This window comes from Hibiscus syriacus, unplaced genomic scaffold (assembly GCF_006381635.1).
Source record: "Hibiscus syriacus cultivar Baekdansim isolate YM2019G1 unplaced genomic scaffold, ASM638163v2 tig00112217_pilon, whole genome shotgun sequence".
Lineage (NCBI taxonomy): Eukaryota > Viridiplantae > Streptophyta > Magnoliopsida > Malvales > Malvaceae > Hibiscus > Hibiscus syriacus.
In genome coordinates, this window is record NW_024063270.1 from 1533732 (window position 1) to 1546497 (window position 12766).

Sequence of the window (12766 nt, forward strand, 5' to 3'; positions counted from 1 at the left end):
GGAATTGTAAATGAGATACACGTGTTGGCTGGTTAAGATTCGTTGGGCACAATTTGCATATCTAAAAACTTTGCATTGGGTCGCGGATCGATGAAGTTTGATAGTTTGGATAGGTAACAGTGACCTATTTTATTGAAATTCACGTATCTTTTGCTAAAATAAGGGGGAAATGGTATTTTAAATACTATTTTTATATGAATCATGAATATTATTTATTTATATGTTTAATAATAAAAAAATAAATAAATATGAAAATTCAAATAAAGTTGAGTGGTAGTTTACTAATCAAACCTAGTTATATGAAGCAAGTAAAGGGGCCTAAAATTGGGGTAAACCTTGTTGAGCCATAATATAGCCCACGGACTACTGTAGAGCTGACTCGCCATTATAAGCCCAGCAGTAATGTTTATCCTCTAGAAGGTTGTTGTCGTACGATGTCGGGTTTTTCTTATTAATCTGGAGTGAATATAAAGTAGTATTTGTTTAAAGACTCTCAATTATTTGATATTAAATATTTATACATTTCTGCATACGTAATGCTTGAATTCAGAACATCAAAAAATGACAACAATCCTTTAACTATTAAGATCGCTTGGTTCGTGATAATATCTATTCTTTTGTGTATATAACCAAAAATAAAGTTGTACGGAAAAAGTTATTTTGTAATTGAATTTCAATATAATTGAATAAAATTATATAATAATGATGTGTTTAAATAATTATAATAATCGTTAAATTTAATCTAGACGGAGTCATCCAATTAAATATTCTAATAATTGAATTTATATGACTATATAATTATAATTTATAATAACAAATATAAAATAAAAATTTAAAATACAATTATACTCCATTGAATAAATATATTTAAAAAAATAATTTTTTTATAATTACACAAAAATCTAATAAAAAAATACTCTGGAAAAGCAGTCCACCTGAAGTTGCAGCGTGTATTAATCTTGGAATGCGCCAACTTTTAAAAGAGGTGAAATTTTAGTTTTAATTCCTTATGTTTTACCTTATGTTTGATTTGGTCCATCCAATTGTCAAAGTCTGGTCTATTTGCTGATAAAAATGGAAAAATTACAAAATTATGTTGGATCAAGTTGAGTTTACATCCATATCTCAGGGTGGGTTCGGAACAAGTGCATATCAATTTTCCTCAAATATGGGCGGATTCTAATATGATAATCGAACTTTTAATTTTATCAATCAAATCACTTAAATTTACATGATGGATAATTTGATTTATTTATAAAAGCATAAGTTAGGTTTATAAAAATATTTATACACAACCGGATATCCAAGTTTTATAGCATAAAAATAATAATTAAAATAATAACAGAGTTACGTACTAAAATACATATAATGATCCTATAGATACATATGCCCTCTAAAATAACTGAAACGATACTCTGAATTGGAGATGCTAAAATCCCTTCAATTATAGTGCTCCTCAACAAGGTTTCTAATCTATTAACCTATAAACGAAAACATCTGAACATTAAACTTTACAAATTCAATATAATACTTATACTCTATTATACTTCATATAATTCATAAATGTAAACAAGTAAATTAGTATATGTATAGAGGAATGAATCTAAACATATGAAATTATTACAAGAAGTAGCATGCTTTCCATTGCTCATTTATAAACTAAATGATAGAAATCTCATTTATAATCTAGTTCTAGTCTCTAAGGCTTATTTTCATATACATGTCCCTATAAATAAATTATCTAATTTCACTTAGCATCAAATCACATGGTGTCACGTAGTAATTAGATAAATAACGATAATGGTACCTAGTGTCATCAAGCAATCATGTATTGTTCCACTAAATAGAAACATAAGATATGAATGCTCGGTGTCACTTAACAATCACAATTGTCTGGCACATCTACTACCATATGTGGTCATATACATACATAGGTACATAGGCCACACACATCAATCCAGGGATAGACACAAGATCTTATGCTAGGGGGTGAACTTCTAAAATTTTAGGAGGGGTGAACTTCTAAAATTCTAAAGGGTAAAAACATATTATTAACTTGAAAACAAAAAAAAAAAATTAAAATATATAATAATTTGATATTTTCAGGGGAGAGAATACCTCACTCGCCCCTTTTGTTCCATTCCTGCATCAACCAATGCCCTCTACATAATCATGTCATTTTTTAAATCAACAAGGAACTATGTTTATTTCCTTTTGTCAAATTCTATGCAATTGTCAAAGTCTGCTTTGTATATCTCTATTTTCCCAATAAAAATAGAAAAATAGAAAAATTATGTCAGATCGAGTTGTGTTTATATCTCATATCTTCGGGTGGGCACGAAACATGTGCAATAACAATTTTTCTCAAAGGTAGTTAAATTCAAATGAAATTTACTATATTTTATATTAGAGTCAAGGTAGTAAAAAAATCTATCTTTTCGTATCCCATCCTATTACCATCTTTATCTATATGTCATGATAAACACTAAAACCCTTCTCTCTCCAAATTTTGTTAGTACACATGCAAATAATATTTAGAGTAAATTATATTTGTGATCACTTAATTATAAGTAGATTCTAGTATGATAATATATCTTTTAATTTTGTCAATCAACTTAACTATTGTAACACCTTAAACTTATCTCGTTAATAAGAGTAGGCCTAAGATGCCATATTGGACCACTAAAGTGACCGACCAAAATTTAGAAACCTTTTAAATTCACATGATGGATAATTCCATTCACTTATAAAAGCATAAGTAAGGTTTACAAAAATATTTATGCACAATTGAAGCTTCAAGTTTAATATTATAAAAAAATAATTGAAATAATAACAGAGTTACAAATAATCTGACATCTCAAACCTGATCATCATCAGATGGGTCTGAGATGTCAGATTGGGTTGTCAAAGCAACCACCGAACTTAAAAACTTTTTTCCATTTTAAAACACAATATGATTTATCAAAATATGATATTCATAACATATATAAAATATTTATACAAATTGAAGTTTCGTGATACTTTAGTTTAAACCAAAAGAATACAAATCTCAAAGTTTACAAACCAAATACTTGATTAAGACTCCTATGAATACACGTGTCCACCAAAAGTAACAATACTATAGTATGGAGGAATATGTTGGAAATTCTAATACGATGGTACTCCTCAAGCATCCAAACTTTGAGCTTTACAAAGCTCGCAAGTATATCGTTAATCTAACGTACATTATGAATCTTATAAACAAAAGTATGCTAGCATAATAAACAATGAATAATGATTATATATTCACTAATCCATAATTAAGGGCCTAACCTTGAATATATTTTAGTCTCTAGACTCAACAACGTGCAAGCCATGCCTTAATCACATGTGCATACACAATTGTAGCATAATATTCACTAGTTATCACTGATCTACACCTTAAGATCATCATATAGAATTTAATATCTAACTTTAGGATTTGCATCTACAATATTAATCATCTCTATGGTCTAATGGTTTCACCTAGCCTCAGGCACCATGCAATTATACATCAAGTCATACACATGATCACAATTTTAGCACTCGATATCATAATAACATCTCAGGCACTTAACATGAATGAAGAAACCTAATATCACGTATACCTCAATTTGCAACTCCGATAGACAGTAAAATGAGCATGTATGCATACCATTTGAGACTCATCTTATAAGTTATTTGAGTATTGGATATCTGAGTACATAGTGGAAGCATGATAATTGTGGAAGTAATTCTGGATAAGACCAAAAAGGGAGAAAACATTCTTGATTGAAAATATTTGTACTATGAGCCCCAATGAGAACCATATTCCTATAAAAAAAAGTTTAAGTGAGCTTAAGAGAACTCTATAACCATGAATTGAAACTGAATAAATTTCGAGGACGAAATTTTTCTAAGGATGAAAGAGTTATCACACCCTAAATGGGGGGGGGGGTTTAGAAGTTTGAGAATCGATATGCATCTATTGAAATGGAAATCAAATTACAATGGGTCAAAATAGAAGAAAATTATGTGTTAAGGGGCTTAATTGAAATATTCTAGGAGTTTAAGGACTTATTTGTAAATGAATATTAGTAATTGATGGATAAATTAGATAATGGTGTAGTTAAGGGATCCTATTGAAATGGAATTGAAAGTGTTGGTAACCAAATTGAATAGATTTAAAATTATGAAACCAATTCGATAGGAATGTTGACTAAACTAAATATGGGGTAAAGCTTAGGTCAATTTCATGAACCCTAGAAAGTCCAGGGTCACGCCTAGTAATTTATCTAAATTAATTTGTATAAATGCAAATTAATATACCATAAAACTGAAATATCTGCCATTCTATGGAATATATGTGTCGTCCTTGTCGATTTTCTTTGGAATCCTCACTGGAGGTGATTCTTGGCCATTGTGCATCGTCGTTCGATGTTCTATGATCATCGTGTTTTAGGTTTCAAAGGACTCATCTCAAATCTGCCTTTGGTTTCACGAAAGAATGCTCATTGCTTGTTGAATCAGACGAAATCTATGACTTCATCATGTCTTCGTCGTAAAAAGCTCTAATAATAGCCTCATTCTCTCCCTTTCTCTTCTGGTTCTTCTTTTTCCTTCTTCTCTTTCTTAATCATTTTATTTTCGGCGTTGACATGTTAATTGTGCATCAATAAGAGCTGTTGTTACGCTATTGTCTCTGTTGCTGTCGTCTCTATAACCAAACCCTAGACAATGTTGAAGCTGGAGAGAAACCCTGGAAGGTTGGGCCAACCAACTAGCCCAATTGTCCAGGCCTGCATCCAGCCCAACTCTAAGCGATATTAAGTTGCGTCAATTCTAGAAAGCACAAAACTCTCATGCCTAACCCATCTAAAGTCGAATCGAACCGGTGACCAAATTGAATTGTAAACCAAATGATTGACCTACCCGACTCGAATTGACCATTGACTAACCAAACCGGTTTAACCGCTGAGTCGACCCGATTCAACCCATGATTGACCTGACCCAGTATCGTAGATTGTTGAACACCGCCATTAACCATTGACCGCCACCGTTAACCATTGACTTTGTAGCATTGATTTTCGACCTGGAGTTCTTGGAAAAGGAAAGCTTGATGCAACATGCTCGGAGGCTCCAAGCAGAGGCAGTACATGCTATGGTCACAAACATTTGCATGGTATGAGGCCTAACAAAGGAGAGTGGAACACAACATAGTTTGGCTGCCACCTCCTTTGGGATGGTGCAAATTGAACAGCGATGGAGTACGACAGACATAATCTGGCCTAGCTATTTGTGGAGGAGTGGGTCGGATGCAAATGCAGACTGGATTATGGGTCTTACAAAAGCAATTGGTGTTTGTGCTGTGATAGATGCAGAACTGTGGGGAGTTTTAGAAGGAATGACGATGACATGGAACCGAGGGATACGAGATATCATCGTTGAAACAGATAACAAAGATATACTTTCAATGATGAGCCAAGGGTTTGCTATGGAGGTGCTATCGTCGATGGTTCCATATATTGTGAAACTCTTGAAGAGAGAGTGGCGAGTAACGTTGTGCTACGCGTCCAGAGTGGGGAATAAGGTTGCGGATGAATTAGCTAAATTAGCATGGGATCTTCCGTTTGACCTCCATCTGTTCCGCCAACCTCCAAGTGCAGTAGAGCAGCTGCTGGGAAAAGATAAGCTGGGGCTACAGACGCAATTATAGTTCTGTAGATTAGAATTGTTAGTTTCTGTTCTTTTCTTTCCAGTCATAATAATAATAATAAATAAATGAATGAATTTTCAAGTTTAGAAAAATATTCATATAAAATTAAAACAAAATTACCACCCAGTTTGTATAAATAGTCTTTTTGCACCTTATTTTTTTAGAGTATTTTATCCTCTAACTTTTTAATTTTTTGTCAAAATATACATTGTTAGATGAAAATTATTAGTTGACTAACGATTAACCCATGTTATTAATGTGATATTTTTACATGTGTCTAATTATTGACATTACACATGCCACATCATCACTTTTGGTGAGTGTCACACGTCGTATCATCAATTAAATACATGAAAATATTACGTCAACAACATGTGTTTACTTTTAATAATTTATCGATTTTCATCTAACATGATCTATTTTAATAAAAAATTAAAACATTAAAAAATAAAGTACTTCTAAAAAGAATAAAGAAAGAGATAAAAGGACTATTTATACAAACGTTGACAGTAAATTTTGTCTTTATGATTAAAACAACAAAAAGCCCATAATAGAGAATAGGCCCATCAAAATAAATATCCATTACGAATATCCCTTCCATTCTCATGTAAGCGCGCCTTGTGAACGGATAAACTCTGCTGGCTCCTTTCATTCTCTCTCTCTCTCTCTATATATCTCAAAGCTCTGAAACAAAAATGGAAATGCTGGCAAGCTCTAGTGGCAAACGAAGCACGGCGTGCAATGCTCAACCATCGCATTTCACTTTCTCTCGCCGTTGCAAATTCCTTTCGTCTCCAAATCGACCTCGCTTTCTTAGTCCTCAAAAATCGTCTACGTCTTCTTCTCTCTCGCTGCTATTATCGAGAAATGGCATCGGGTGTAACAGCTTTTCCATTAAAGCTTCGTCCGAGCTGGAGGTTTCTGACTCTGTTACTGGTGCTGTGCTGTTGCTGGTGGTTCAGTTTACTGCAACCTGTTTCTGTCAAAATTCTGTTTGGAAATAGAGAGGTAAGCTTAGAGAAATTGTTATTTTACTTTTATTATGAAATTTTAGTCGTGGATGGAGTACAAAGTAAAAGCAACTGGTAGAAACTAGAGTATTTTACAACTTAAATTTAGAATCCTGAAGTTCGTTATCTAAATATTTCAGCTATTCAAAAAATTACGTTGCTTGCTTTGGTTGAATGTAGTCTTTTTACCATTAGCTTGCCCAAAAAAAAGTAAAATCTTAGCAAATTCAAAATAAGGTGTTATTACTCGAACTTCATACTGAAAATTTTTTAGGAAATGAGTTTATGACATCTCTCTCCTATTGCAATAGTTGGGAAAATACATAGGCAGTTTTCTTAGAAATGGTGGCCTTAAATTTTTAGCATTTCTTTTCTTGCTAAGATTTTGCACTTTGGGTTAGTTAAAATGCTAGTTTTATTTTGGCGTTGTTTCTTCTTGGGTTTCATAGTGATAATCAGGTGAATACTGAACCCAGTCTGATGCTAACAAATTAGATAAGTGATTTTGTTGCATGTTGCAGATTCTTATTGAGACAGGTCATATAGGGAGGCAAGCTAGTGGCTCTGTGATGGCAACTGATGGAGAAACAGTAAGTGCTGATTACCTTGTATACATGTGTAATGTGTTCCTATGAAAACGTATTCAAATTCATTGCATTAAGATTTTTTTTTTTGTATCTATTTTTCACATGTTAAACGAAATAGTGGAGGCTTATTATTATTATTATTATTTTTTTGTAGATTGTATACACATCTGTTTGTTTGTCAGATGTTCCAAGCGAGCCTTCTGATTTTTTTCCTCTTAGTGTTACTTATCAAGAACGTTTTTCGGCAGTAGGTCGGACTAGGTGTGTCTTTTTCTATCATTTATTCGTTATTTTAATTAGTTGAAATGAACGTATGTATCATGCTTAATTTTTTTGTTGTTGCTTCAGGGGTGGTTTCTTTAAATGAGAAGGGAAGACAAAGGATAATGAGGTACTGGTCACTGTCCAACCATGTAAAATTTTTAGACCCAGTTGACATATGAAGAATTTTTGGAACTATGGTCGCTAACTTACTATTTTGCTTGGAAGTGGTTGCTCCATCCATTCTATCATTTAATCACTTTATCATTGTAAACTGTCCAAACTAAGACGCCCTTGTTCAAAAAGATAGTATATTTAATGCTTCAGTTTCCCTTATTACTGTCATGGTTACTGTTAAAAGGTAAGACACCCCACTGCACAAACTATTGCTTTGATCACCATTATTGTCACTTTCCTCTTCCAGATAAGAAGTTTCATAAACAGGTCTATTTCTATAGTATGCCTCTTTAAAGGGAAAGTGGAGTCCGCCCTTTATTTTAATTTTTTTCTTTCCAGTCACTCGTAGCTTTTCTGTTTTATCAATTTTCTTTCTATCTTTATGCTATGATAAAGATATCTTAGAACTACGTATAGGAGATATGAACAATAGATCTCTAGCATTACGGTAGGTTAGGGAACTAGTTTTTCCTCTTGGTTTAACACTGAGATTGATTGTATCGCAGACAAAACTTGGCAAAGGTAAAAAATTATTATGTTAGGTTAGGAACTAATTTTCGCTCTTGATTTTGTATTCTTAGGACCATACTTGTGACATTTCAGTAGAAATCACTGCTGCTACTATTCAGTGTAGGAAGCAAGTTTAATGTTCTGTTCTCTGTACCTTAAGTGTAACATTTCTTTTTTGCACTTGTTGGATGTTAATGGATATTTGGGAACTCTTTGAGTCTCTGTTATCTTTTTAAGCAGGAATTGTGAGATCAAATCAATAGTTCTATATGGAGTTTTTGTTGAGATAGCTCCAGGGCGAGAGGTACATATTTTTATCCAGAAAATTGCACATTTTTTTGTATAAAAGTTTGATTATTTTTTCAGTCACCTTATTTCCAAGTTTAAGGAATATGGAATTTGTTTTACATAGGAAGTTTTCTCCTTTGCTTTAACTCACATTTCCACTTGTTTTTAAGTGAGGTTCTTACAAAGAGCGTGACTACTCTTATCAAAGTTATTGATATGTATAAAACATACATATATACGCATTATTATTGGTGGTGCCTTTCGTAGTTTTGTGTATGACTTTGAATTGAATCAATTGAGTAAAGTATCGGACCAAGAGCCTATGGTGCTTGAAATACTATCAAATTTATAAAAGGAATATGTAAGTTTTTCAATGACGAGAACGAGGAGATTCAAATATATATATATATATATAAATTCTGCTTTCTCAAGGACTTTGCCGCATTAGTGAGCTGACTTCAGACTGGTTGGCCAAGGCAGAAGATGTAAGCATAGTTTTTCCCTTTTTTTTTATTTCTTTTATCCTCAACTTGCAGATGCATTATCATTATAAGCTACTGAAATTATTATTGATTGTAACTTTTTCCATCATAGGCTGTTAAAGTTGGCGATCGTGTTGATGTTAAACTTATCGAGGTAAGCAACTTGTTTTTGTCTTGTTAATTCAACCATAAAACTTAAATATGGCGAATGATATTCACTTAAAATTGATTTATCCATGCATTTTTCTGCCCTGCTATATTCACTTTGTATCATGCAAGGACATTGCTAATTGTTAGGTGGTGATATCTCATTTCTATTAAGTGTCAGGTCTCCTTTGTTTTTGTTTAAAGTAAGGCCCCTCACCTGTCACCAATTGGTTTTAGGTTCGATGCTTAATACGGTATCAAAACCCAAGTTTTGTTATGTTGTTCTTCCAACCTAACCCCATGTGAGGTTAACCCTTGCTGAGGTTGTCTGCGTAGGCCGTATGAGCTAGATGTGTAGGCTCCGGTAAGCGACATGCGAGGAGCGTTAAGTGGTGTTATCCCATGTTTCTAAAGATTAAGTTTCTTGTGGTTATCCCATGTTTCTTCTTTTTTTTTTTTTATTATTATCAAAAACTTTATGTTCTATACATTTGATATGGACTTCCTACATAATAACTCGATGACTTGACTGGATGTTTTACTATTATTTTGTGACATGTTCATGCAATACTCAACCATTCTATGGGCTCGAACTATAGATCCCAGTACTGTGTATTTCAAATATTTAATCTATGAGATGGTAAAAGTGGTTTCCAAATTTTTATCCTTTCTGTTGGTCTTGTAAATCCATCAAAGTGCTAAATTGTTACTGTTCTTAGTCTTTCTTCTGAACATTTTTCCTTGATAGAATCTTTCTCCATTAACTGTGTCATCTAATGCAGGTTAATGATAAGGGAAAACTACGCCTCAGCCGACGTGCACTTCTTCCCGTTCCTGAAACAAGTCCAGAAGATCCCAGTTCAAAGCAGCTTACCGGCAACAAAGCTGAAGTTGTTGTTGCTGATTCTGGTAAATCAGAGAAGATTGAAGAGGCCAAGGTTAAAAGTAGTGGTAACAAACTGTCCAAAAGTGATTCTGAGGAGACCTCTCCACTTGCAAGAAAAAAGGCTTTCAAGAGAGTAAAGAAGAGTGGCGGTAAAGCTGTGACCGGTGTCTCCGGAAAAGATGGAGAATAGTCAATTATGGAATGGAAGTGTTATGGTTCTGCTGACAAGAATTTCCATCTCCGATCAACGTTGTGCCAGAGGTGACAAAATAGCTTCCTTACATACAAGAATCAGAGGCAGTGCCTGTGGAAAGCAGTCGATTTTAATTAGGGGAAATAAATTGTTAGAAATGAACTTTTTGTTCATCCTAAAATCTAGTGTTTTAATTTACTTAGGATTAGGTTTTATGTTTTCAACCTAAATTCTAGAGTTTCAATCGGTAGAAAGGAATCGTTGTTGTTTCTGGAGGTTATGGGTTCGAGCACGACGGTTGCAAGAGTGATTAAATGTTTATTGTCAAATGGGTGAGAGTATTTATAACATATATTAATTTGTAATCACCTTAGCTTAATAATAAAAAAATTTACTTACGATTAGGTTTTATTTGTTCATCCTAAATTCTAGTGTTGTAATTTACTTAGTATTAGGTTTTATCTATTCAGCCTAAATTTTGTGTTCTAATTTACTTAGTATTAGGTTTTATCTATTCAGCCTAAATTTTGTGTTCTAATTTACTTAGGATTAGATTTTATCCTTTTAAAAGATAAGATTAATTATTTTAGGAGATAAAGATTAAGAATATTATATTTAGTTAAAATTTACTTTTGTAATTTGGGAATGTTTCTAGTAGGCTTGTAAACAAATCGAACATTTCACGAACTGTTCAACGAGAAGTTCGTTTATGTTGGTTAATTTTTTAAACAAACAAACATGAATAAGATTTAATGTTCGTTTAGTTAAATGAACAAATATGAACAAAGGGCTCGTTTGTTTATTTACGTTCTTGAACGCTCGATAATCTGTTCGTTTATGTTCATTCATATATGTTTGTTTATGTTCGTTTATGTTCGTTCGTTTATTTTCATCCCAATCTCCAAACTCGTTTAAAATATGAAGACATAATAATTTTAATCTTAAACCCATTAACATTTTAAAACTTGATAAATTTTAAACTCAAATAAAAATACCCAAATTAATTAAGGAATGTAAACCCTAAAATTGTTTAGAAAGAAAATAACTTTTCTCAAATACAAAACCAATTAATTTTATGTTCGTTTTCGCTCGTTCGTTTGTTTTTCGTTTACGTTCTTTATTTGTGTTCGTTTATTATTTTATCAAATGAACATGAACAAATACGAACAAGAAATTTCGTTCGTTTGTTTAGCTAAAGTTAAACGAATAAACTTATAGGCTTAGCTTCTAGCATTGGAAAAGTGATTTTCCAATCGATAAACAATGTTAATCACTCAAAAATTGATTTAAAATCATGGTTGGAAAAGTAATTTTTAACCTAACCTCATTAGCTCAAATTTCTAGCTTGTGAAAAATCATTTTTGGGTGAAATTATATTTTTATCCTCAAATATTATATTTTCAGTTTACAACATAATATCTAAAATGAACATTATATCTTTTTAAAGGCTTAATAGAAAAAAATACATAAATTATACCTTTTTTCTATTTAGGTGTAAATTTTTTCCGGTCAATCCAAATGTCTAAGTTACAAACGTTATCATTCTAAGTGTCTTGATCGTAACCGCTGTTAAAAATTTTGTTAAGTGACGTGTCACATTTATTTTTTTGAAATTTTTATTTTTTAAAAAAACTTTGAAATTAATAAAAATAAAATTTCTTCCATAATCTTTTTTTGTCAACCCAAAACCACTAAATCCTTAACCCTTAAATAAATGAATGAGATCCTAAATTTCTAACCCTAAATTTAGTGGGTAGAGAGGAGAAATTTGTCCTAGGGAAGGTGAGAGGGACGTCCAGGGGACTGGGAGGGAAGAGGGGATTTTTAATATTTTATTTCTTAAATAAAAATTCAAAAAATATAAACATGACATGTGTTATTTAACAGATTTTTAACGACTTTTATGGTCGGGGCACTTAAAATGATAACGTTTGTAAATTTAGGTACTAGGATTAACCGAAAAATAGTTTAGACACCTAAATGAGAAAAACGATATAGTTTGAGTACTGTTTTTTATATTAAGGAAACATATGTTGCCCAAGTGGGATATTGTTGGATTAAAATCCATAATTATGGGCACATATTTTTCATATATATTGTTATCATAAAATATGACATAAATTAAGTGACCAATTATGTTGTAAAGTCATAAGGTATTAGACGTTTCATAGAAATAAAAGTGTAAATACTATTAAAGTTGTATTTATAATTTGATGATGGGCAAAGTTATAAATACAGACAATAACTAATTCTTAACACAACTATATAAAGGGTTATGGTCCCCAAGAAATAGATCATCTCGCATTACTCTTATCCCTGTCAAAGAGTTTTTACTTAAGAGAATTCTATCTTATTGAAAGATTCAAGAATTTCAACCTATAGATTACTTTAGGTACGCTTCCACAAATCTAGTTTATTTTATTCTTGATGGTTTGACATGATTAGATCCTAGATAGTTTTCATATTTATTATGGTTTGGTTCTAACATAAATTCATGTACGAGATTAATAAG

At 32.1% G+C, this 12766-nt stretch overlaps 1 protein-coding gene and 1 long non-coding RNA gene across 2 annotated transcripts; both read left to right on the top strand.

Moving 5' to 3' along the window:
* Window positions 1–247: 247 nt before the first annotated feature.
* LOC120175887 lies at window positions 248–7677 on the top strand. Its single transcript, XM_039182435.1, has 6 exons — window positions 248–265; window positions 2060–2074; window positions 6405–6721; window positions 7245–7313; window positions 7465–7571; window positions 7659–7677. Exons 3-6 carry the CDS (start codon window positions 6455–6457, stop codon window positions 7675–7677), a joined length of 462 nt encoding a protein of 153 aa, XP_039038366.1. The 5' UTR covers window positions 248–265; window positions 2060–2074; window positions 6405–6454.
* A 1300-nt stretch (window positions 7678–8977) lies between these two features.
* Window positions 8978–10083, top strand: LOC120175927. The gene is made up of 3 exons (XR_005521285.1): window positions 8978–9031; window positions 9141–9182; window positions 9958–10083. It is a non-coding gene; the product is annotated as an uncharacterized LOC120175927 (long non-coding RNA).
* The last annotated feature ends 2683 nt before the right edge of the window (window positions 10084–12766 follow it).

Coding starts and splice junctions, on each gene's coding strand:
- LOC120175887 (XM_039182435.1), top strand. CDS start 6,455: ATGCTCAACCATCGCATTTCACTTTCTCTCGCCGTTGCAAATTCCTTT. Junction 6,722..7,244: donor TTCTGTTTGGAAATAGAGAG/GTAAGCTTAGAG, acceptor TGCATGTTGCAG/ATTCTTATTGAGACAGGTCA. Junction 7,314..7,464: donor TGGCAACTGATGGAGAAACA/GTAAGTGCTGAT, acceptor ATTTTTTTGTAG/ATTGTATACACATCTGTTTG.